Source organism: Dermacentor albipictus, unplaced genomic scaffold (genome assembly GCF_038994185.2).
Source record: "Dermacentor albipictus isolate Rhodes 1998 colony unplaced genomic scaffold, USDA_Dalb.pri_finalv2 scaffold_15, whole genome shotgun sequence".
Taxonomy (NCBI): domain Eukaryota; kingdom Metazoa; phylum Arthropoda; class Arachnida; order Ixodida; family Ixodidae; genus Dermacentor; species Dermacentor albipictus.
Window position 1 is genome coordinate 9,329,010 of NW_027225569.1, and position 22,509 is coordinate 9,351,518.

Sequence of the window (22,509 nt, forward strand, 5' to 3'; positions counted from 1 at the left end):
GTGGCTCAATCAAATGTCACACAAAAACGGCCGCTTGCTCCGATGGAGCCTCACTCTCCAAGAGTACAACTTCTCCGTTAGATATAAGAAGGGAAAGTTGCATAGCAATGCGGATGGTTTGAGCAGGCTAATCTGAATTCTGCGTTTGAGGGTCCCGCCTAAATTTTAGGGTTACTAGTGTTAACTTTTCTTTGGGCGAAGAAAATCCCCCCTCATTTGGCAGAATTCCCTCCAATAATTGCTGAATTTGTCAGCAGGAATTTGCTTCAGAAATTGGCATAGTGAAATGTAGCATTTTTTTTTTGCTTCTGCACTTATGTTGTTGTTGTTTTTTGAAGCCTAGCGAGTCTAAAGTGAGAGCCAATGCACGTCATCTCGGCGCAGAGCCGTGTTGTGGGGTTCATTTTGCAGTTGCCTGTCCTTGTTGGATGTTTTGGGGCGGTGACATCAATGCACAAGTGGTCGCTGCGAGCCAAGACATCAATCCCCCCCTGACCAGCAGCCGTTCTCTTCCTGCCTAGCGGTTGTCAGCGCTAGACAGTCGAGACTTTTCGGGCCATGGAGGCGCTGTCAAGAATGGCGAGTTGCGCAACAAGATTGCCACCTTGCCACCCGATTACGACAAGGGGTGCAAGACGCGCACCTCTCCCTCTCCGTCGCTGCAGCTGGGAGGCGTTCAAAGAAGCGGCCTTTGCGCTGGAACCCGCTTCCTTCCTCCAGCCCCATCGACATTGTGACGGGACGAGTTCGGTGTGTGGACAATGATTCCAGAGTTCCCCAACGCGGAGCTGATTTGACACGCCTGGTCAAGCTGCCGTGGGGACGACGTATTTTTGTGCTTCTCACGGTTCGGAGTGGCTCGGAACAATGAGCGACGCTCGATCGGCAACGATAGTTTCCCGGAACGGCACCCCGTGCGGTTGCCTCTGTGTACAGAGCGTGGTTGCCTTTGTGTACGTAAACTGATCTTCAGAGCAGCTGCGAGTTGGTGATGTGAAAACGAAGAGTCGCCGCGTCGTAGGACCGGCGGATCGAGTGTATAAAAACTGTGGTTGTGCGAATGCTGAGGACACACTTCTCTTGAGCAGTCATGTTAGACTGACACACTTCTCTTGAGCAGTCATGTTAGACTGAGTCACTTCTCTCAAGCAGTCATGTTAGACTGATTTAATTTCTGTAAATAAACCCTTTTTCCTCGTTCTCGATGAGAAGCAGTTCTTCACTTCTTCAACGATCTCAGCGTAACTAAGTTGGACGACGGCATGGGCCAGCTACATTCGAATTCATGCCATACTCCAATCTTGGCAAAGGACCACGGACGATGGGATTGAGCCCCCAATCCTGACAACAGAAACAAGGTCCAAATCAGTCACACAAAATCTTTCTTTGTATATTTTAGCAACGGCCACTTTGGAACGTCAAAGCGGCGGCCGTCCATCCGATTGGATGGTGCTTTTTTGCAGTGCAAGGATCGCATCAAACTCCTTGGTGTGCTCTTTGACGATAAACTTAACTTCTTTTCCCAGGCTGACTATATTAAATCTGAATCAGAGGTATTGGCTGTTCGATTATTAAATTTTATCCGTTTACATCGCACGCTCCCTCCGGCAATTATTCGCCGACTATACCGACAGGTTCTGCTCCCTGCCGTTGCGTACGCGTCCCCAGTTTGCTGCCCCCCCTTCCCCTCCGCCCGCCTTACTACGCGCGTGCTCTCTGCCCAGCGGTCCCTTCTTGTCGCCATGACGGGCGCTACCACACGACGCGCACGTCGGCATTTCATGTGTTAGCCAACTGTCCTCCCCTTACTGTGGAGTTGGATCGATTTACGGCAGAGTTCTTCCTATTTACACATCGCCAGGTGACTCATTATGGCGTTGAAACGTTTCATCCCAACCTACTTGACTTCCCCTGTGACCCGTGAACGGAGCACCCTAGTGAGCGCGTCCGGTTTCCCTTCACGCGCCTCACCCCTGAACAGGCTAATATGCTTTCCCGGGCTCCTGTTTATCTTGTATATAGGGACGGCGCCTACACCACCTCTGCGGAGGGCGCCGCGTTTGTAGCCTTGGATCGGTGTGGTCGCGTCGTCTGTGAGAGCAAATACCCGGTTGTTAGTGCCTCTGGCGCATTCGGCACTGAGCTGTGTGCATGTGAGGAGGCGCTGGCACATATAGCTACCCTGCGCCACACAGTATACCTGTACACCGACTGTCTGTCGCTGTTGGTGGCCTTGTCGTGGTTGCGCGCTGCGGGGAGCAGATAAGGCGGTTCAGCAATGAGCTTCGTTTCTTGGCAAGAAAGGGACCTGGTGTCCTGTTATTTCACGTACCGGGGCACCGGGGCGTGCTGGGTAACGAGCTTGCTGACACCGCCGCCTTGTCTGCGTGCACTACTGTAGCAGTTCGAACACGCTCACTCCGTTTGATCGATCAGAAAGCGGTTTTTCGGGATTGCTGCGAACCAGCGGCACCAGTACTGGCAGCGGGAGGGGCGGGGCACCTGCCTCTACGCTTGGGTGACCAGCGTTCAATCAATCCCCGGCTGGTTCTTACTCGTTCGCCTCTTCACAGGACATGGACACTTCCCATATTACTTGCATCGATTTCATCTTAGTGCCGCGAATCTGTGTACCTGCAGTGTGGAGTGCGAGTGAGCGGAGCACTATTTTACTGCGTGCCCAGGTACTGCGCCGATAGTGGCACAAATGTGCGGTCACTCCCGGATTGAGCATGTGACGCCAGCAGTGTACCTTGCGATGCTGCAAAGTAAACGAGAGCGCGCATTGTTATTACAGTTAGCCCATGCCATTGTACGCTCTGTGCCTGCGCAACCCACCACTACCACTTTTCCGGATGGCTCATAACACCCCTTGCTCTTCCATGGCTTCTGTCTCACACCTCGCTCTTCCTATCCACTGTGTCATATCTCTCTTTCTATCACTCTCTTGCTGCATAACATACTGCCTTCAGACTCATGCTGGCACGCATCATTGAGCTCCGCCTGCTCGGCGACTATCCCGGGCATTTGTGATTTAGAGCTTTCAGGTCAATCACCAGATCATGCTGCTCTTGGCCTACCACGGACCTAGCCTCCTGCCACGCTGATATGCGATATACCCGGACCCTAGCACAAGGAAGTGCGCACATTGAGCTGTCCCCTGGCCAGAAGATGGACAATCGACGGAAGATGGCCGGCCTAATTTAAAATATCGCATCTTCATGCAATAAAGCTGCAGAATCCCAACGACTGCACATCCCTGCCGGAGCTTAATGCTTAATAAAACGTACAGGAGCACGCTACTTGGTTTATCCGAGCTGCCAATTTTGCTGACTTACTCCATACTCATATACTATCCTAACTTATACCTCTGGCTTCAGTTCCGAACTTTTTTTACCTTATTGGCTTTTGTATCTGAATTTATTTTGAATTATCATTCGTGATGATGCCTCAATCTTTTATATTTTGATTGGCGTTCTAAGCCCGTTATACCTCATGGTGGTGCGGGTTTCCCCCTCATTTCTTTTGTGTTCTTTTTGCACTGGGGGAAACAACTAGGCAATGAATGTGGCTTTTACTCTTTGTTCAGCAATGCAACGATTCTTGGTAGGGGCAAGGGCATAGAAGAGCGAGAAATCCTGGAAGCCAACTACATAAGTTTATTAAGTGACGGCTGCATTAGTACAACCTCGGGGCGCCCATTTGAAAAAGGATTTGCCTTTTTAGATCAGTTACGATAGGTCCAATAATTTCACTTTTCATGCTGTGATTAGTGATGCTGCTGTTGCGCATGCTCTGCTGGTCTTGCTGGGACTTCGCCATTTCTAATACAGCTCAGTTGATATTCCAGTCGTTGTGGTGTGAATCTCTCTTCTTGTTCATTGTGTTTTGCGACTGGTTTTTTCCTTCAGCCTGATGTAGGCAGTATAGGCCTTCGGCTGAGGTAACTAAGCAGCTTCCGCACATGGTTTTTCTTTCGTGTCCGATTAGCCTGTGACAACATCCTCGCCTATGGAGTGCAGCTTCAAGATGCATCATCAGTGCTTACACACCGCCTAGTGCTTCGCTTATGATGGCACCAACTAGGCAAACTGCTGAACTAAGCGGCTCAGAAAGGTAACGACGTTGACGGGTGAATCTCGCTTTAGTCAGGTTAGAGACACGCCAGCATCAAACAGAACGCCTTCGCACGTTTGCAGCGCAAGCTGCGAACCGTGCCACTTGTATTCCTGAAGCTGAGTGCACTGCAACTGGCTGGGGACGCTAGATGGCGGCGTGACGTGCGGACGTGTCTGCATCAGCTCCGCCAACCGAAGTTGTCCTACTTGTTCCAATGTACTTTTTCCTCACAATTTCTGCTGCAACGACTCCGGGAAGTTACAAGGAGCAATTGGATGGCGCATCTAACACGGTAGGTCCACTGAAACCTTTTTTGTGTGTCCTTTCTCCGACACCAAGGGTTAAGCCTATTTTGGATTAGCACGACATCGGCTCCGCCGTAGCGCGGGAAGGCGCGGCCGCTCGCTGAGCCGACGCCCGAAAGCGTTCTAAAACATTCCGCCATGCCTTACGAGGCAATGGTACAGGGAGAGCAAATCTCCAAAGAAGACGCCGAGTCCAACGGCTGGATTACCGCTCACAGAAAGCGGAACGCGGACAAAACCTGCGTCGAGAACGAGACGCGCAAGGCAACGCAAAAAGGCACCCGCGTTGGCGCCAAACAAGCCAGCCAGCTAAGAAAGGTTGCCGCAGCCTCCAGGCTACCGCGCCTGCCTAAATCCCACTTTCGAGTTGTCGTCCGCCCGGGGGGAGGGCTGGACGTGCGAAAATGCAGTCAGATCAAAGTCACGAACGCCATTTTAATGGCGGCCAAGCTGCCCCCGCTGGCAGCCGAGGAGGATATCGTGTGTGCGAATGCAATGCAGAATATCTTTGTTATAAGCACACCCTCCGAACTGAACGCCACTGCATACTCCCAGGTCCGAGAGATTATCTTGGCGGACAAACGGCACCCTATCACGGCATACATTACGCCTCCGGGTAATACCTGCAGAGGCGTGGTCAGAGGCGTCGATGCCGATCTGCCCGAAGCTGCACTGCAAAGCCTTTTTGTCACACCCAGAAACCCGATGGTGCTCGGAGTCAGGCGCATAAAAGAGTCGACTACCGTGATCATACTGTTCAATGGCATGAAAGTGCCCAACTATGTGCGCTGCGGCCCCAACATGGTGCGCTGCACGCTGTACAAGAGGCAAATAAACACTTGCCGCAACTGCTGACGGGTCGGTCACAGGCACGACGTTTGCCCCAGACCGACCGAAAAAGTGTGTGAAAAGTGCGGAACTTTGCAAACCACAAACGGACACGAATGTGTGCAACCCAAGTGCGCGCTTTGTGGAGACGCTCACCTCACCGGCGACCGAACTTGCCAAAACAGGTATCAAGTTCCTTATGTCGTGAGGAGACGACGCAGAAGAGGAAGGAAACGCGGCAACAAGAACAACGCAACGAGCAACGCTGGGGGTCGAGGAACCCCAGTTCCAGCCACAACGCCAACTACGAACGCTCCCAGGAACGCCACCGCGGAACGTTCTAGATCGAGATCCAGGAGCAGATCCCGGGTCCGGATCAACTCACAACCCACCTGGGCGGAAAAGGCAGCTAAAACAGGTGAGACCCGTGCTCCCGCACAACAAGGGCAACTCCAAGAGCAAACGCTAGGCAAAATTCAATCACTCGAGTGCGAAAACGCGTCTCTTAAAAAGGAACTGTCTGAAATTAAGTCATTATTGCAGGAAATGCAGCAGAGAGAACGCGCGATCGGCGGCCAAGCTGTCGCAGCAGCCGCCTCTCTTAACAGAGGCGCTAAACGCAGGGCGAGCCCCGAGCCCATGGACGACGAGGAGACGCTTAACGTCTCGGGGATTAAGCAACTGCTTGACCAGCTAAGATCGGACATAGTTTCCGAAATTAGCCCCATCAAGCTCCAACTGAACGAGCACACAGCGAGGCTCCAAATTTTAGAATCCGACAGACAGCTTGCGCTGCTCGGTACGCCCCCACTACGTAAGTAAAATGGCTAACTCAAGCAATCTAGTTATCTGGCAATGGAATTGCGCCAGCTTCCGCAAAAGGAAGGCAGTCTTGCAACAACTACTTAGCTCTGCTAACGAAAGGCCATCAGTAATCCTCCTCCAGGAAACACTCACCGATGTGATCGCTCTTCGCGACTACCATGCAGAAGCGCACTTTTCGGAGGGCAAAAGAGGAATAGCGACACTCGTCTCAAAGAGCCTCGCCTATTTACGTCACGACGTTAGGCCGAACTTAAAAGTCGAACACATCATGATCGAGCTCATCCAAAACGCTAAACTCAACCAATCCGTTTTCATTCTGAACGTGTACAGCTCGCCAGCCGACAGAAGGGAGACGTTTAACGCTCTCTTCCAGAAGGCATGTCAAATTGCAGGCGATCATCCGCTTATCATAGCAGGGGACTTTAACGCACAACACCAAGATTGGGGTTACATCAAAGATACGGCCAAGGGCAAGGCCCTCGCGGCACAGATAGCAGCCTGCGGTCTCACCTTGGTCACCGATCCAAAATACCCCACCAGAATTGGCAACTCAGTCAGCAGGGATACCACGCCAGACCTGACCATGGTTAGGAATGCGGAGGAACCGGTATGGACCAATTTACAAGAGAACCTCAGCAGTGATCACTACATCAGCAGCCTCGCGATAAGAGTGTCATCACCACCTCTCAGAAAATTCAGAGTAATGGATTGGGATCTCTTTAGAGCTATCAGAAAGAAGGACGAGACTAAATACAGCTCGTTAGAGGAATTATTCGCCCGCCTCCGAGAAGACGTTGCTGCTTCCACAAAGGAAATAGAGACGGACAAAGAGGTAGAGAGCATGGACAGTAGATTAGCACACCTGCTAGAAGCCAAAAACGCGCTACAGGCACAATGGAAAACACAAAAGTTAAATAGACGCCTACGCAAAAAGATTGCAGAACTTAATAAGCAAATAGATGAACATAGCCAAACCCTCGCTCGGCAGCAATGGGACGAAGTATGCAACGCCGTCGGCGGGCAAATGAGGAGCGGAGCAAAATGGAACATCCTCAAGCATCTGCTTGGGGACAAACAATCCAAAGCCAATCAGAGGCTCACTATTGATAGGCTCATCCACAACTTAAAAAACTCTGGTATGACCGAGAAACAAATTACGGACGAGTTGGCCTCGAGGTACCTCTGTATCGAACCCGGCTCAAACAATGACTACCTCTCTGCGACGCACGAGAACGAAACGGACCCTCTGGGCTCCCCCTTCACGTACGCAGAGGTGAGAGAGGTATTATACGAACTCAATTGCAGATCAGCACCGGGTCCCGATGGGATCACAAATAAACTCTTAAAGAATTTGGATGATGGGGCCATCGAGCTCCTCACAAATAAAATCAACGAGGTTTGGGAGACAGGCGAGGTACCACTGGAGTGGCGTAACGCATCCTCATCCCGAAGCCAGGGAAACCCTTAGAGCTTGGCTCGCTACGGCCGATTTCACTCACTTCCTGTGTGGGAAAGGTCGCCGAGCACGTCATTCTCAATAGGGCCGCTAAATTCACAGAGGAAAGAAATCTATTTCCGTTTAACCAAATTGGATTCAGACCATCCATGTCCACACAGGACGTAATGCTGCTTCTGAAACATAAGATTATTGACAAGGCCTCCAGAGACACCAGGGCCGTCCTGGCACTCGACCTAGAAAAGGCCTTCGACAAGGTAACACACTCTCACATCCTCGAATCGATTAAAGAAGCAGGTCTAGGACAAAAATTCTACAAGTACGTCAGCTCCTTCCTAAAGGATAGAAAAGCCACTATTTGCCTAGGAGCTCTGGGCTCGAGAACATTCGATCTCGGACCCAGAGGCACCCCGCAAGGGGCAGTCCTCTCCCCTTTTTTATTCAACTTATCCATGAGAGCTCTTTCCCAAAAGCTGGCCGAGATTGAGGGTATCGGTCACGCCTTCTACGCCGACGACATCACAGTCTGGTGCGAGGGAGGCAGCGACGGGTACATCGAAGAGAAATTACAAACAGCGATCACAGTCGTTCAGGAGTTTCTCGCGAAGGCAGGACTCTGCCTGTCGGCTAAGAAATCGGAACTGCTACTATACCGACCCACAATCGGTGCGAAGAAAGGGACACCTCCCGATATCTCTATCACCACCGCGACCGGATCCGTCATTCCGGTAGTACACAGAATCAGAATCCTGGGCATGTTCCTGGAGGAGGACGGCAGTAATGACTACACATTAGAGCGCATCGCAACCAAAGCCGATTCCATGACAAAGTTAATCACGAGGGTGGCCAACAAAAAAGGGGGGCTATCGGAGGATAATCTAAGGCGACTCTTCCACGCCTTCCTAATCAGCCACATTAACTATATAGCCCTGGCCCACAAATGGAGCAGAAGGGACGCAGCTAGAGTAGAAACAATCATTCGCAAGAGCATAAAAAAGGCACTGGGTCTCCCACAGAGCACCAGTACTGAAAGGCTGTTGGAGCTAGGTGTCCACAACACCTTTGAAGAGATTGTCGAGGCGCAGCAGATGTCACAAGTTGCAAGACTGGCTTCCACGGAAGCCGGCAGGCAGCTACTAGCGCATATCGGTCAAGGTTCGTGCATCACCAAACAGAGGGAGTGCGCGCTCCCCGTCAAAGTCAGAGAAATGTATTCGGTATCCCAGATACCTAGAAATATGCACCCTAAGCACAATTACGGCAGACGTAAAGCGAGGGCCAGGGCCCTCCTTAGCCTGGCGGCTAAGATTGAGGACAACGTCGCCTTCGTCGACGCTGCGCAATACGCTGCTTCCAATCATTTTGTTTCGGTGGCTACATCGCTGCGGGGGGAGCTGCTGACGTCGCTTACGCATCAAAATGTGAACGCCGACAAAGCCGAACAGGTGGCTGTAGTCATCGCCATGGCCACCACGAACCGTTCCACTATTTTCACAGACTCGCGAGCTGCCGTTCGAACATTCATGAAAGGCTCGGTATGCAAAGAAGCCGCTCGCGTTCTCTCTGCAGCATCTTGGACAGGCAAAAAACACTTAATCTGGTTCCCCGGTCACATGGGCAGCAATGCTCATGAAGCCGTCCCCAACGCCAACGAACTTGCTCACTCCCAGGCGCGAGATCTCACCCGCCGCGCCGGAAGTGGGCAATCGGAGGCTGGGGGATGGCAATGGCACAGGGACCCTCTCCTTACTTTTAACGAGGTCTGCAGGCACTATCAACTAGGGCGTCGGAAGTTTCCACTTCCACACCCACACCTAAACAGACCACAGGCAATCACCCTGCGGATGCTGCAGACGGAGACGTATCCGTCTCCATTTATTTGCTCAAAGTTCCTAGGTGGCATCAACCCGGGCTGTCCGCGCTGTGGACATCCCAGATGCACTCTTAAGCACATGCTCTGGCAGTGCCCCGACTTGTGCGGGGGCTCAGGGTCTCCCTCTTCGGAGGAAGACTGGCTTCGGCTCGTCACCAGCTCCGCCAAAGAAGAGCAACTCAGGGCTGTCCAGAGAGCCCGCGATATCGCCGAGAGTCTCAACCTCCCGGCTCCGTCGTGGGTGCGGCCCGCAGACGCTGCCCCCTAACGGGGACACTCATCGTCTTCTCAGGACCAAAATAAACGTTCTTTGTCTGTCTGTCTGTCTGCAACTGGCTGCCCAAAACACTAAAGAGTCGGGCCAAAATGCCCATACCTTCGCCAAAACGAGTCGGCAGCAGGACTCCGCTCACCGGTAGGACGCTCTTGCCAAGCAAGCCTGCAACATGGTCACCTACCTGCAAATCTTGCGCCTTTCCCTGCAGTGGACCATGAGTTCACGAGTCAAACATGCAAGAGCTTCCGCGAAGACACACTTAACTTTTCTGTTCTACAGATTCCTACGAAGGTGGGATCAACCATATTTTTTATACTAAAATTGAAAATGCCGCCATTAGCACTTCTCCAGCATGACCCCCGAGATAAGGCAGTGCCCACGATACGGTATATTATCTTGAAGGACCTATGCATGGACATGTGTCATAGCCATCAACCCCCAGGTGCATGCTTCATGGGTTTAGGTGCTGCTTTGAGGCTGCTAGTACAAAAATTATACAATCACCAGAGCTGTTTTGCCAAGTGAGTAGTCACGAGATGACTGTAATGCAACGCTTCCAAAAATGTAAGCGTACCTCTAAATACCAGGCTGCATGGCCTAGCACATAAATACACGTTTTCCTGTACCATAACTTCTTTTGCTATGAAGGAAAAAGGCAGAGCCCAATGCCTAATGAAATTACCTTTCCATCATCTATCTCACTGTTGATCACAGTCTGGAGGCCCTCTGGCAGCTCGCTCATGATAGCGTCCTCTAGCTCCTGAGAGGTCCAAGGTTCTCCTACAATGAGAAGCATTTAATAGGGATAAGAATTGGACACCGACAAAAGTAAATGACATGTAGTACGCATGGCAAATCAAAGTAGCCACACTGGCAGAAATTTTAAAAGAAATGACTACAGCTTTGACACCATTAGAAAGCCTGACCACGTTAGCTTTAAAAGTAATAAATGCATTGAAAGTGTACAGTCTTTAGCTTTATCCTGAAGCAATTCTTTGTGCAGTTTCCAACATGATGTCTATTTTTTGCTTTGCACTAATTGGAGTCACATTGCTCGAGGGTTCCACCTGCACTGCCTATAAGTAAAGCCTTGGAACGTCGCATTAGTTTGAGAGCAGACTTCACTAAAGCAAAAGGAAGTTGTGATGTAGCAGACTACTAGAGTTCAAGTACTATGTTCCTAGTTTTGTAATGCTGCTAGCTGTGAACAATGATATTTATGTAATCTCAATAATTTTTTACAACCTGTATAGTGTTGCTGATGTGTAGCAATTCATTCTACAGCACTACCTTAACTAACAAAACAACTAATAACCGGGCTTTTTCTTATGATTAATTATAATGGCAGAACAACACAACTCCAGTCAAAAAAGTGGGTGGCTGCAAACTCTTAACGGTGCTCTGCAACGCGAAACGCACCTGCAAAATCTATTGCACATGTGCACAGAAAGAGACTTCAAACAAAAAAAGGATGGATGCGTGATCAATAACTGATGGCTTTTAACATTAGAAGCCAGGCTCTAAGTGCATATTAAACTCCAAAGCTACCTATCATGTAGCAGGGAATAAAATTGTCCACATTATACGTGGAAGGAGCCCTGCAAAACTGCCGAGAAATCCTGTTGAGCGGAATCAATAGCACCACCATGACACAGTGATTTTGTGCCCTTTATGTGGCGGAAATGGAATCGAAGAGAGGCATGCTGATGATTAGTTAAAATGCCATGTGCAATTTATGATCGCGCAATATTGCGAGTACTCTGAAAAGAAAAACAGATGCATAAAAATATATATGCATAAAAAGAGCATGCTTAAGAAAACGTTTCCTACCGAGCTCATCTGGAACCATCTGCGCACCGCTGCTGCATGGCAGTACATATTGAGGCAAAGGAAACAATTCAACTAGATTTTCTGCAAAATTCTAATCGATTAGTTCTATTTAAACAACTGTTTACGCACAATCCCACTAACAATGGAAAGTATGCATCAACTAAGTTATAAGAAATACTATGAGTTTCACTCGTCCAAAGGCTTTCTTTTATCCACAGAGCGCCACAAATGAGTGGCGCTCATTTTATCATATTTTGGGTGAATGCTGTGCACTAGATGGCGCCAGTTGTCCACCCCTCTGCCCCCCCCCCAAAAAAAAAATTTCTGTGGCTGCAGTTTGCAGAAATTAATTGGAAATGTGCCTCCCCAAGGATTTATAGATTGTAGTGTGGAGTTAGGCGGCCCTATTGACACCCACCACCTTCTTCAATGCTAAAGTCATTGTGTATTTCGATGTTTGCTCACTTCAAATAAACGATTAGGCCTGGATAGCTCTAGTGAGGCATGTTCAGAGTTTCAACTTAGTACCGATGATTACGAAGAAGAGTACAAATCTCTGGTGGCGTCACTAGCTTGAATGTGGCTCAATGAAGATGCTTAGCCGCTGGCACCTCTGTGGTTTACTATATTCAAAGTGCCAGAAATAATGTGTCGTATGTGAACTCTATTCCAAGAAATGTCAAGCTTCAAATAGACAGTTTCCGTGAGAATGTCTATCTGCAACTTAGAAACACTGACATACAAAAGAAAATATCACATGAACAGCTGATATTACAATAACGAAAGCTATCCATTAAAATTATGCATAAAGATTAGTGATGGCTTCCCGAAAAAAAAGAGGGGTTGGCTTGGAAATAGTCAAGGCACATCTGGATAAGACTGTGCTTATCTAAAAGTTTTCCACACAGACGGGGGTGAACATATAAATGTGTGAGACAGTACTTTGAAAAGTGCTACAGGTATGTAGGTGAGTATTGGTGAAAATGACTCGATAAGTATGAGCGAGTGCACACATAAAAAATTGGTTAGCATGAGCAAGTGTCTCACAATCTGTTTCTGAATACTAAGTAATGGTGTCAGAGAAATCTTACCAAGCTGGTCGGGCAGGACCACTGTGGCGCTGTCAAAGAACGCAGCAGCAGTGCTGCATCCTGAAGATAATGCAGAAGCAATGCTATTGCAAATCAGTTCTGCGAAAATTCGTGAACTAGAGGAAGCTTCATGAAAGTAAAAAAAATGCCATGCACCCAACAGTAGCATGAAGCACCAGAGGAAATTTGTAGCTTTCTGCTGCTGTAGGGAGGAGGACAATTTTTTCACTTTCAACAATAATTGAGACAGAACAACAGTCACACACGAGGATGGCAAAAAAGAAAAAAACTGGCCCTGTATATGAAGTATTGTCATACTCGAAGGCTGCAAAGCTCTGGACCCATTGACACCAGATAACCTGTCACTAGGCTCTGCAATGACAACAGACCGACAAGTCTTTGTATATTACTTTCATACATTACAAAGTAAAGATGTCAATGGAGCAACTAGCAATGCCATGCCTGCTTAACTTCTTATGGACTTTGAACAAGTAACCCACTCCACAGCAAACTTTCTCATTGCCTTGAACAGCATTCACAAAGTTCTTCTCCTGCCTTGTCCCATAATCGAGCCAAGAGCTCATGATATGTTAATGTTACAAGCTCCACCACCTTCTTCTTCCCTTTCTTCTGCATGGAGTATTTCCAAATTTGCTGGGGTGCATTTCACAGAAAACCCATGGTGTTCTGCAAACTTGTGCACTGCGGACAAACCCATGGTGAGCAAGAGCTGTGCTGACGGCTAATTGGGTGTAGCGCAAACCTTTGCTTGAATTTTCACCTGCTTTAGGCACATGCCTATGTACTATTTTCTAGACATGATCATCACGTGTACACATTTGTTCGTATTGTCTAAACCTGGAGCTCCTTGTGAGCGATTTACTGACGAGAAAATGTGTTTATCGGTAAATATGTACTACAGGCCCAATTTGGCCGGCCACTGCATCAGGCAATGCCTGACGCAAGCACATAGCATCTACGGTCATGTTGGCGCTTTCAACAGGACCTTCTTCCGATGGGTTGATTAATGGGGTTCAACACCTCAAAGCGACACTGGAGCTATGAGAGATGTCATCGTGGAGGACTCTGGATTATTTTGGCCACATCAGTTCTTTAATGTGCACCTAAATCTAAACACCATGGGTGTGCTTGCATTTCGCCCTTTCAAAATGAAGCTGCCATGCCCAGGAATCGAACTATCAACCACATGCTTAACAGCACAATGCCAAAGTCGATAAGCCACCACGACGGGTATCATGTTAACTACACACTTACTTTGGACACTCCTGGACACAGCGCGGCACTAATTTACGGGCCTGAAGTACCTCATTAATCAGTAAAAGAGAATCGCGCAAACCAGGACGACCACAAAATGAGGGACACAGACAGAAGTGCTACTAACAACTACGTTTATTCTCGCGCCCCAACGCACATATATACACCATGGCCACACATGCACAAATGTAATCAAAATGAACGCATCAAGTACGCCAGGCAGTTGTTAACAGATATGTGAGTTTAAAATACGACACTCTGCAGCTCAAATAGATAAGGATGTCACTGAGACAGTCATCTGCTTTTTATCTTTATTTGATAAGCTTCTAGCACTAATCGCGCGTGCTCGCTTTTGCTTCGCCCCAGAATGAAGGTCTCATCAAAGCGCGGTGCACAACGGCGGCACATATTCAAATCGGATGCAATATGTGCCTCTTTGTCAGCATTACTGTTTGCTTTTCTGGCATGTTCCCTCAGTCGCTCGTTGATGCATCACCCGGTCAGACTAATGTACGTCTTTGCACATGATAAAGGTAGGGCGGAAACCACTCCCATTGCATAGGGAACGTACGATATCCCATGCCTAATTTAGGAGCCTCGCCTGTTATCACTGAATGTCCGGGCCTAGTTTTGCGAGCTTATTCAGAACAGAAAAATCTAGAGGGACGCCGTGCCTACTTGCGACCTTTTTAATGTTGTGGGAAACCTTATGTATATAAGGCACCACCGCAGGTCATAACGCTTCACGTTCTGTCGTCGACCTCGTACTCGGCTTTCTGATTTTCAACCTCTGTAACAGATTTTCGGCTATAGCTGTCAATAGTCTCACAGGGAACCCTGCTGCCGAAAGCCGGCGAACCTGATTATCAAACTTGCCTGCATTTTATGCACACACGATTATTGAGAGCTAATTATATGCATTGGGATGCTATACTTCTTTTGACAATTCTTGAATGCTCTGATTTGAAAAACAAAAGGTCCTTTTGTGCCCGAAGAAGGCAAACCCAACAAACATGTCGTTGACAGCACTTTAGGCTAAGATCAAGGAACTGCAAATGATTACGTGGCGTAAATCATGGGTAAATCTTAGCCCTTGACAAGATTGAATAAAAAGACTTAAAACCTCATTAACTGTATCCAGGTAGGAGGAGTCACACGCTAAAACACTAAAAGTCGTCGACGTATCTATAAAGCTTTAAAACCCTTCCCTCTTTAATTGTGCACCATGCTTTCATGAGACCTTCATTTTGGGGCGAAGCATAAGCGAGCAAGTGCGATTAGTGCTTAAGCTGATCACACAAAGAAAAAAGCAGATGACTGTGCCATTCATCTGCTTACGAAGTATGAAAAAAATGGCTGTGGCTTAGCTAAGGTTAAGGCCAGGATGCGAAGCATACTTGCCTTTATTTTAGTTGTTTAACCACTGTTTAGCCTGGTGTACTGCTGTTGCTTGGCTATATTTGGTTCGGCTAGACGAAGAAACAACTCATGCAGGCGAGCGCACGAGCTGAGACCCGGCTATGTAGCTACGCGGCCGCAAGCGAGCGCATGAGTTGTGCCTCCGAATGGGAGCGCGGGGAGGCGTTCCAGACAACCGGAGTGGCCCCCGCGAGAGACGCGCACCCATCATTGCGCCGGGGAGGCGTTCCTGACAACACACCACGCTTCTGCTGGAGACCCGCGCCCATTGGCGTGCCGAGGAGGTGTTTTGCAGCTGTTATGACGTGATATGGTAGCTACGCGGCCGTCGGCGGCGCAGCAAGGAAGAGCGCGGTTGTGCGGCTAGTATGCTTCGCATAAAAAAAATTACCGACGATTACGTTACTTCCTAATGTGAAATTTGAGCGCAGCAAATAAGCTGTTTCACGTTTTCGATAGATTGAGCCGCCGCCACCGATCTGGCTCTCTGATTGCCACCGCACAGGGGTTGCATTGGAGGAGGAGCGAAGAAAGGAATTAAGTTCGAGCCGGCGCTTTGACAACCGGAGACTCGCAGGAAGAGGGGGGAGGGGGGCGGCGTGTACACCCAGCGGCAAACGATGGGGGCAGAAGCGCGCGCAGCAAGCGGACAACACGATAAAGGGAGGAGGGAAGAGATAGCAGCGACTGACTGATGCCGCTGACGCCGATAGTGAGTCAACCCCAGCTGCGGAGATGGTTTCAGGGACAACGCCGCCGATGCCGACACAAACAATATGATACCCTCGCTTCCGCAGCGCTAAGAACCAGGTCTAGCCGTGGGAAGGTGGTCACGTATTCGTCGACGTGCCGGGGCCTACGTGAAATAACCGGCGCGTCGGCAACTGAAGAGCACCCTATCCGCCACACAAGAACAGGGGGGGGGGGGACCCTTTCCTCCTCTTTCTGCATGGCGGCGACGGTGTTCTATGCAGTCACGTTATCTTGACTATCAGTCGGTCGCTGCTAGCGCTGGGGGGATGAAAGGGGGGCGGAGCGGGTTACGAGGCCGACAACGCCGACGACGACGCGAAACCCAGGAACGGACGCCAAAGAGCTGCGCTCTAAAAAGCCACGTTACGGAGCTCTTCTGCAGTGGTATCGTGCTGCCGCCGAGCGTGCGTCTGGTGAACAAAGTCGGCTCCCGTAGGATAACGGCGAAAATGCATGCTCCTAGCCTAGCGCTGCCGATGTGATAACTCCCTGCCGCTTCCTCGTCGCCAGTCACGATGTAGCCGACCTTTTACACCGAACGCACGCTTGAGAGAGGGTGCGATCGCGCAAACAGCTCGCTTTTCCGTTCGTTCGGTCTGGCTGCGACGTCACAAAGTAGGCCGTCCGCAAGATTTGTGAGAACGGGAGGGGGAGGGGAGCACAGCCAATAAACGAGCGAGCCCAGCCCCGGAAGTTTGCGTCACCAGTTTGAGCTTCGATCGGGGACGATACATTAAGTGCAGAATGTTTGTGATGCTTTAATAATTAAACACGTAATATAAGAAAAAAATTCTTACTGTTGCAACATATAATCTGCCTCGGAAATCTCATGCGAGAGCAGAAAACTAATTTAAGCGGCATATATTTTGGTTTAGTCCGCTAGGTGGTATCGCACACGCCAAAACAAATTGGCGGGAGCGCGCAGTTCAATTGCAAAATCGCTGTTCGTCGGTTGCAAAAAAAAATGTCGTCCCACAAGAACGTCAGGCTTGGCCCTCACGTGTCGCCACACCAACGTGAACTGTTGGTGGCGTTCATGGAGGGCCATCCCTACCTTGTGCGGGCATCGTGCGCACTCACACAGGAGTGCACGGTGGAGCGGAGGCGGCAGCTTTGGAGTGAGCTCGCCGCCCTGCTGAACACAGAGGGCCTGGCCGCCAAGACAGCCGAACAGTGGCAGGTGTTTTGGCGGAAGGAAGTATTTCTTTCCCGCCGAGGTGCCGCCGCAGCTTCCGCAAGGTAAAGGTGAGTGCGAGGAGCGGTTCTGTTGCTCGCGATATTTACAATGCTGTCCGTAATTGCAGCGGCACGGGTGGTGGCCGTCTGCCCGGCCTTCGTGGCCGTGTCATCGCCTTAGTGGGCACCTCCACGGTGACCGGAGTGTGCGAGGCCTTCTACCAACCGCTCGACGAGGTAAGCCATTGACAAATGCACCAAAAAACGGGAGGACGCGGCAGTAATTTACAGTAGTTGCGCCGTGTATACTGCATCGCGTAAGCAGTGTTATACCCCAGTCACGCAGGCCGCTTCATTCGCGATCGCGCCCAGTTTAGATAGAATTTCTCGACAGCCACTGGCTCCTTTCTTCGTTCCGCGAAGGGAGGCAATAGAAATAGAGAAATTTTGCCCCGATCGGGATCGATTCAGATCAAAAGTGCCTGCGTGACACTAGTATAACAGATATAGTTTTTTTTTTCCTTTATGTGCCTGTGTTTGCTGCTGGCATGCACAAGATGGTTTACTACTGGGATTTCAAGAGATTTTTTTCTGCTGTCATAACTCTGCGTTAGTGCATATTGGGAGGAGCAGATTACGCAAACTTGACAAAACTGCTTCTTCGCATCTTATACATAATGCAGCCCGCCATGGAGGTGACCGTACAATCTGTGGGCACCACCGCTGGAACAAGTGGCCTTTCACCTGAAGGTAAGCTTTTGCTCTTCCCTGTTGCCTTCCTGTTTGTGGAATCTGTTTCGTATATAAGGAACGCAAACTATTTCTACTCTAACCGTTGAGTGAATGTACCCTATATAACCAATATAGGAGCACTGCAGCAGCCAGGAGTGGTCCCTGTTGAGCCACTGCCCCGAAGCCCTCCAGCCACTGCACAGCCTGCAGCTGGCCCTGGCGGAGTGAGAACCAGTAAGTGAAAAGGAAATATCCTGCAATGTCACAGCTTGAATGCACTGGACGTAATGTAGTTGTGTGTTTAGTTCATTAAAAAGTGGTACTTTTTCCAGGCTACCAGCCCCGGGTGCAGCGCCGGTCTCGAGGCCCTCGCCGGTTGTCCCACCGGGACGCCTTGGTCGAACGGCTCGCGGATGACTACGCCAGAACCGTCGCACAGAACGACGAGACAAACGAAGTGCGTGTGCCCTTGCCTGCTTTATATGGTGGAGCGTAATAGAATGACAGTAGACAGGTGTAACATTTTTTTAGCAATTTGATGAGCTGCACAGGTCACTAACTCGCATACATGGCTAACACGTGTTTCAATAGCTGAACTGAAAAAAAAAAGACTAAAGGAGACGGACGAGAACATCATCATACATTACGTACATGGTCATAAACACGGTCACTTGCAATCATTAACACAATGTAACAGCTTCAAACACAGTAATCACTGCCATTAGCATTTCTGCAACAGGCAATAACTGGGTGGACTAGACAACGGGGACACTTGCAATCAATCACACAATAACAGCTTCATACATTCCTATTTCCACTAAAGCTCTTTCTTTTGAGCAGTTTCATAAACATGGCAAGTTGCCTGTAATTAAATCACTCGTTTTAAAACACTGCCTCATATGACTTACTCGTTTCAAACCTTGGCCGCCCACTTTCAAGTATTAGCTAATGAATTTTTCCGCATATGCTGTAATTGCACCACACACATCGGATTGCGCATGCTGATTGTGATAGTTGTCCCCCATCACACAAAAATATTCATGTCTGAAACATTATTACCAAGGCAGCGGGGTAAATTGAGTGGCATATGTAAAACACCTAAAATGCTCTGGGCCCTTCATCTTCATAATTATTTGCAAAGGCGGTAGCTAACTCACAGTTCAAATTTAGCTTGCACATCGCCGTAAAGTTTCCTTTATTTTGACGCACTTAGAAACACTATAGCTTGCATAGTTCATTGAGGACGATGGAGAACACAAACCTCAATAAACTATTGAAACATAAAAAAAGGAGAACACTGTTGATTAATGCGTTGCAATGGTTGTAATTAAGGCAGTAAGAGGAAAACTTTGCCACACAATATACTCAGGACTGTGGCTATTTCCACAAAGTTTGAAGTTGCTAACTTGTTCTGGAAGGCTGGGAAACATCACATATAATGGCAGTGCGACAGCTTGCAATGCTTGAATAACAATTTATATACAGGGTCCAATACATGCTTTTGCAACAAAATGCAACATAGGGCCTAGCATTCTTTGCTACAGTGATACATGTCAAGGTCGCTTGCTCATTTGCAATCCCAAACTTATTGCTATGCCATCTGTTAACTTTCCGGCGGCTCGACAGCATAAAAGTACATATGGTATTGATATTTCTTTGCACAACTACATGAAAAGCAACAACAAAAAACAGATACAATGGTGCAGACAGACAACAATATAGAAAGTTTTTGTCCTTGTCCCCATAACTAATGAACATATGGTAATCTGAATGAGCATACATGCAGTTGAGCGCCTTTATACCTAAAGTGCTTGGGACCACCAAAATCATCCGTTTTACAGCTCACTTTGTAAACATTGTGCACAGCACGCCTCACACTAGGAACCGACCGAACATAATTACTCTATCGTTATGCAGGTCACTTTGCTGTAGAGGTGCTTGACCGATTGTGCGGAAATGGATGCTGATGTAATGATTTCTTTATAGCTCCTTCATGGTATCCGCCAGGGCGTAGACCGGCTGGCTGCAGCTACTGAGCGGGTCGTGGCTGCTGTGGAGCGGCAGGCTGACCAAGTAGCGGAGGCACTGCGGCCAGTGGGGCAGCTTTCGCAGCTCTTGGGCCAGCTAATGCAGGAGGCAGTAGCTGCAAGGAGGGAATAGACAATTTGAAGTTTTACTATTTATTACTTGTATTTTTTTGTATTACTCATTATTATTCGTTCATTATTATTCGTTCATTATAACTTTCATCCTGTTTTGTACATTTAAATATTTTTTTAGTGATCTCTAAGCTTTGAGATGTTACTCGAAGGTAGCAGAAATAAAATAGTTACCTTATTTCTGTTATGTGCACAAGAAATTGCATACTATTTTTGTAACTTTATCGTGTGTATGTTTTAGCATTTTTTAGCAAGTATCATTAATATATTTCGGGTGTGTCAGTCATATGAGTTAGGTGGCAGTCATGCTAGCGTTGCTCTTTCTGTACTCTGTGTTGTTGCACTGAGGTCCAATTTTTTTTCTTGCAAGGTTCCATATCCAGTGTCTACCTGAAATCACTAGATGGCTGCTTTAGAATTGTGTTACACATTACATATAGTGAACCTAACTCTTGATTTGGCGCCTGACGGGGATTCTCCAGCTAACAGCTGATGCCTTGTGCGCGGAGAAAAACAGTATTAGTCATATTGTTTTCAACTAGGTCATGTTACTCCTGCCATTTATATCGAAGTACAGAATGCGTCAGGCTTGCATGATGCTTTTTATTTGTATGCTTAGCACTTTTATAATGAGAGGGTAATAAGTGTTACATGAAGCACTTCTGGCTAGCCACATAGGCTCCTGCTGTGATATTTTTTTGCTACTACTTCCATGTAACTTTATATATGCTAAGCTACAGCTATGGAGTGCATTACTGTACCTGATATTGAAGAGTAGTTCAAGGTGCTGTGATATGTGACATACACACGTCCTGCAGGCTTCCTGCTACAGCAGCACGTTAGTCCAGCTCATTCTGACATATTTCGTCACTGTTACTACTTCAGATATGTTGTATTATATGGGGTGTATCTGAATGCAGAACATGTAGCGGCTGACATTTATCTGTATATTTTTGTGACACGAGGATGTTTACAAAGTTGAAACCATGGAGTACATTAAAGTAATACCATTTCCTTGAGCTACACCATGTCTTGGCTTTACTCCATGCTGGCTGAATATACTACATGAACAATGTGCCCGTTGCAGTGTGAAATGAAATGTTCTTGTGACGTTTCAATCTAGCTACCCAGCTGGCTACAGGGGTGGACAAAAATGTCGAAATGGCACGACATGTCTTCGTGCAAAACCTACCTCTGTCTGTTTTGTTTTCAAAATTCCCTGTTATAAGAGAGTGTCATTTTGTATTTTGTGTTTCTAGTTATTTAAGAATAAAATTACAAAAGAAAAAAAGAACCCGGAAAAGAGATGCAGCAGCACACCCGCTCAGGTGCTTGTGCTGTTTTTTGTATTCTCCTTGAATTTGCGTTCCCATCAGGAACTAAGTTGCCCTGCAACACTTTTTTAACGTATCTCTTCCTCTGTTTCTAAACCTTTTGTTACTGTGACACACCCTGTGAAAATCCGGAATGGAGATTTCAGTATTAATCAAAACAAATATTTTTGAAAATGCCTTGCATCCTTTTTATCAAGGGCGACCATTTCAATTTTTCAATGGCATTATGAGGTTTGCCTTTTCACGCCTATGTTGGAGAACTCACCTGGCTTTACGGTTGAGCCGCGCGACGAGCCTGCTGTTGCTGCCTCAGCCGACGATGCAGCACACGCAGGTGAGTGGTACGCCAGCTATGGGCCGCAGAGAAGAGGTCGACAACCTGGCTCCTCATCTGCTTCGCCCTCATCAGCAGCTCTCTGGGCGTTTCATGCCGGCAGGTGTGGTGCCCTTGAGACACAGGCAAGCCCTGTTGCAGCGGTGGCTGGTTGCCATCGGCCTCCTCATCACTGTCCTGCAGCTCCGGCTCCCCTTCCTTCAAAGCAATGTTGTGGAGAGCGGCGCAGGCTGCCACGATTGTGGCTGCATCCTTGGGCTCATAAAGGAGTGTCCGGTACCTTTGAAGGCACCGGAACCTTGCCTTCAAGACGCCAATACCGCAACAACAGAGTGGCAGTGGGTTCGGGTCAGTGGCTCTCTCGGCTCCTGAGTTTTCTCGCAAATGGTAAGGTTTTTTCGACCTTACCAACCCCACCTCGCTTTGAGGATCCCTTTAAATCTCTCAGGACTCGCTTCGTCGTGCGATTGGGGCTCTTGGGCGCCCCCTTTCCTTATTTTGACCATCTAATACCGTGAGCCGGCCGGCCGGTGGCCATGGCCGCTTGTGTACGCGGCCATGCCTAAGCCTGCGGTTCCTCAGGACGAGCAGACGTCCGGGCGATACTCCCCTAGCGTTGTCAAAACGCCTCGCTCGGACGGCTCCAATGAGTCCGTTTTTTCTAATGAAGGGGACGCGGTACTTCGCGAGGCCCAGTTGCCAGGGGGGGAACGCGATCCGCCC

General features: G+C 48.6%; 1 protein-coding gene across 1 annotated transcript; it reads left to right on the forward strand.

Annotated features, from left to right (window-relative positions):
- The first annotated feature begins 17,079 nt into the window (after window positions 1-17,079).
- LOC135914129 (uncharacterized) lies at window positions 17,080-20,151 on the forward strand. The gene is made up of 6 exons (XM_065446883.1): window positions 17,080-17,296; window positions 17,356-17,464; window positions 17,911-17,977; window positions 18,095-18,193; window positions 18,292-18,416; window positions 19,946-20,151. The coding sequence occupies exons 3-6, from the start codon at window positions 17,917-17,919 to the stop codon at window positions 20,117-20,119; spliced, it is 459 nt and encodes a 152-aa protein (XP_065302955.1). The 5' UTR covers window positions 17,080-17,296; window positions 17,356-17,464; window positions 17,911-17,916; the 3' UTR covers window positions 20,120-20,151.
- The last annotated feature ends 2,358 nt before the right edge of the window (window positions 20,152-22,509 follow it).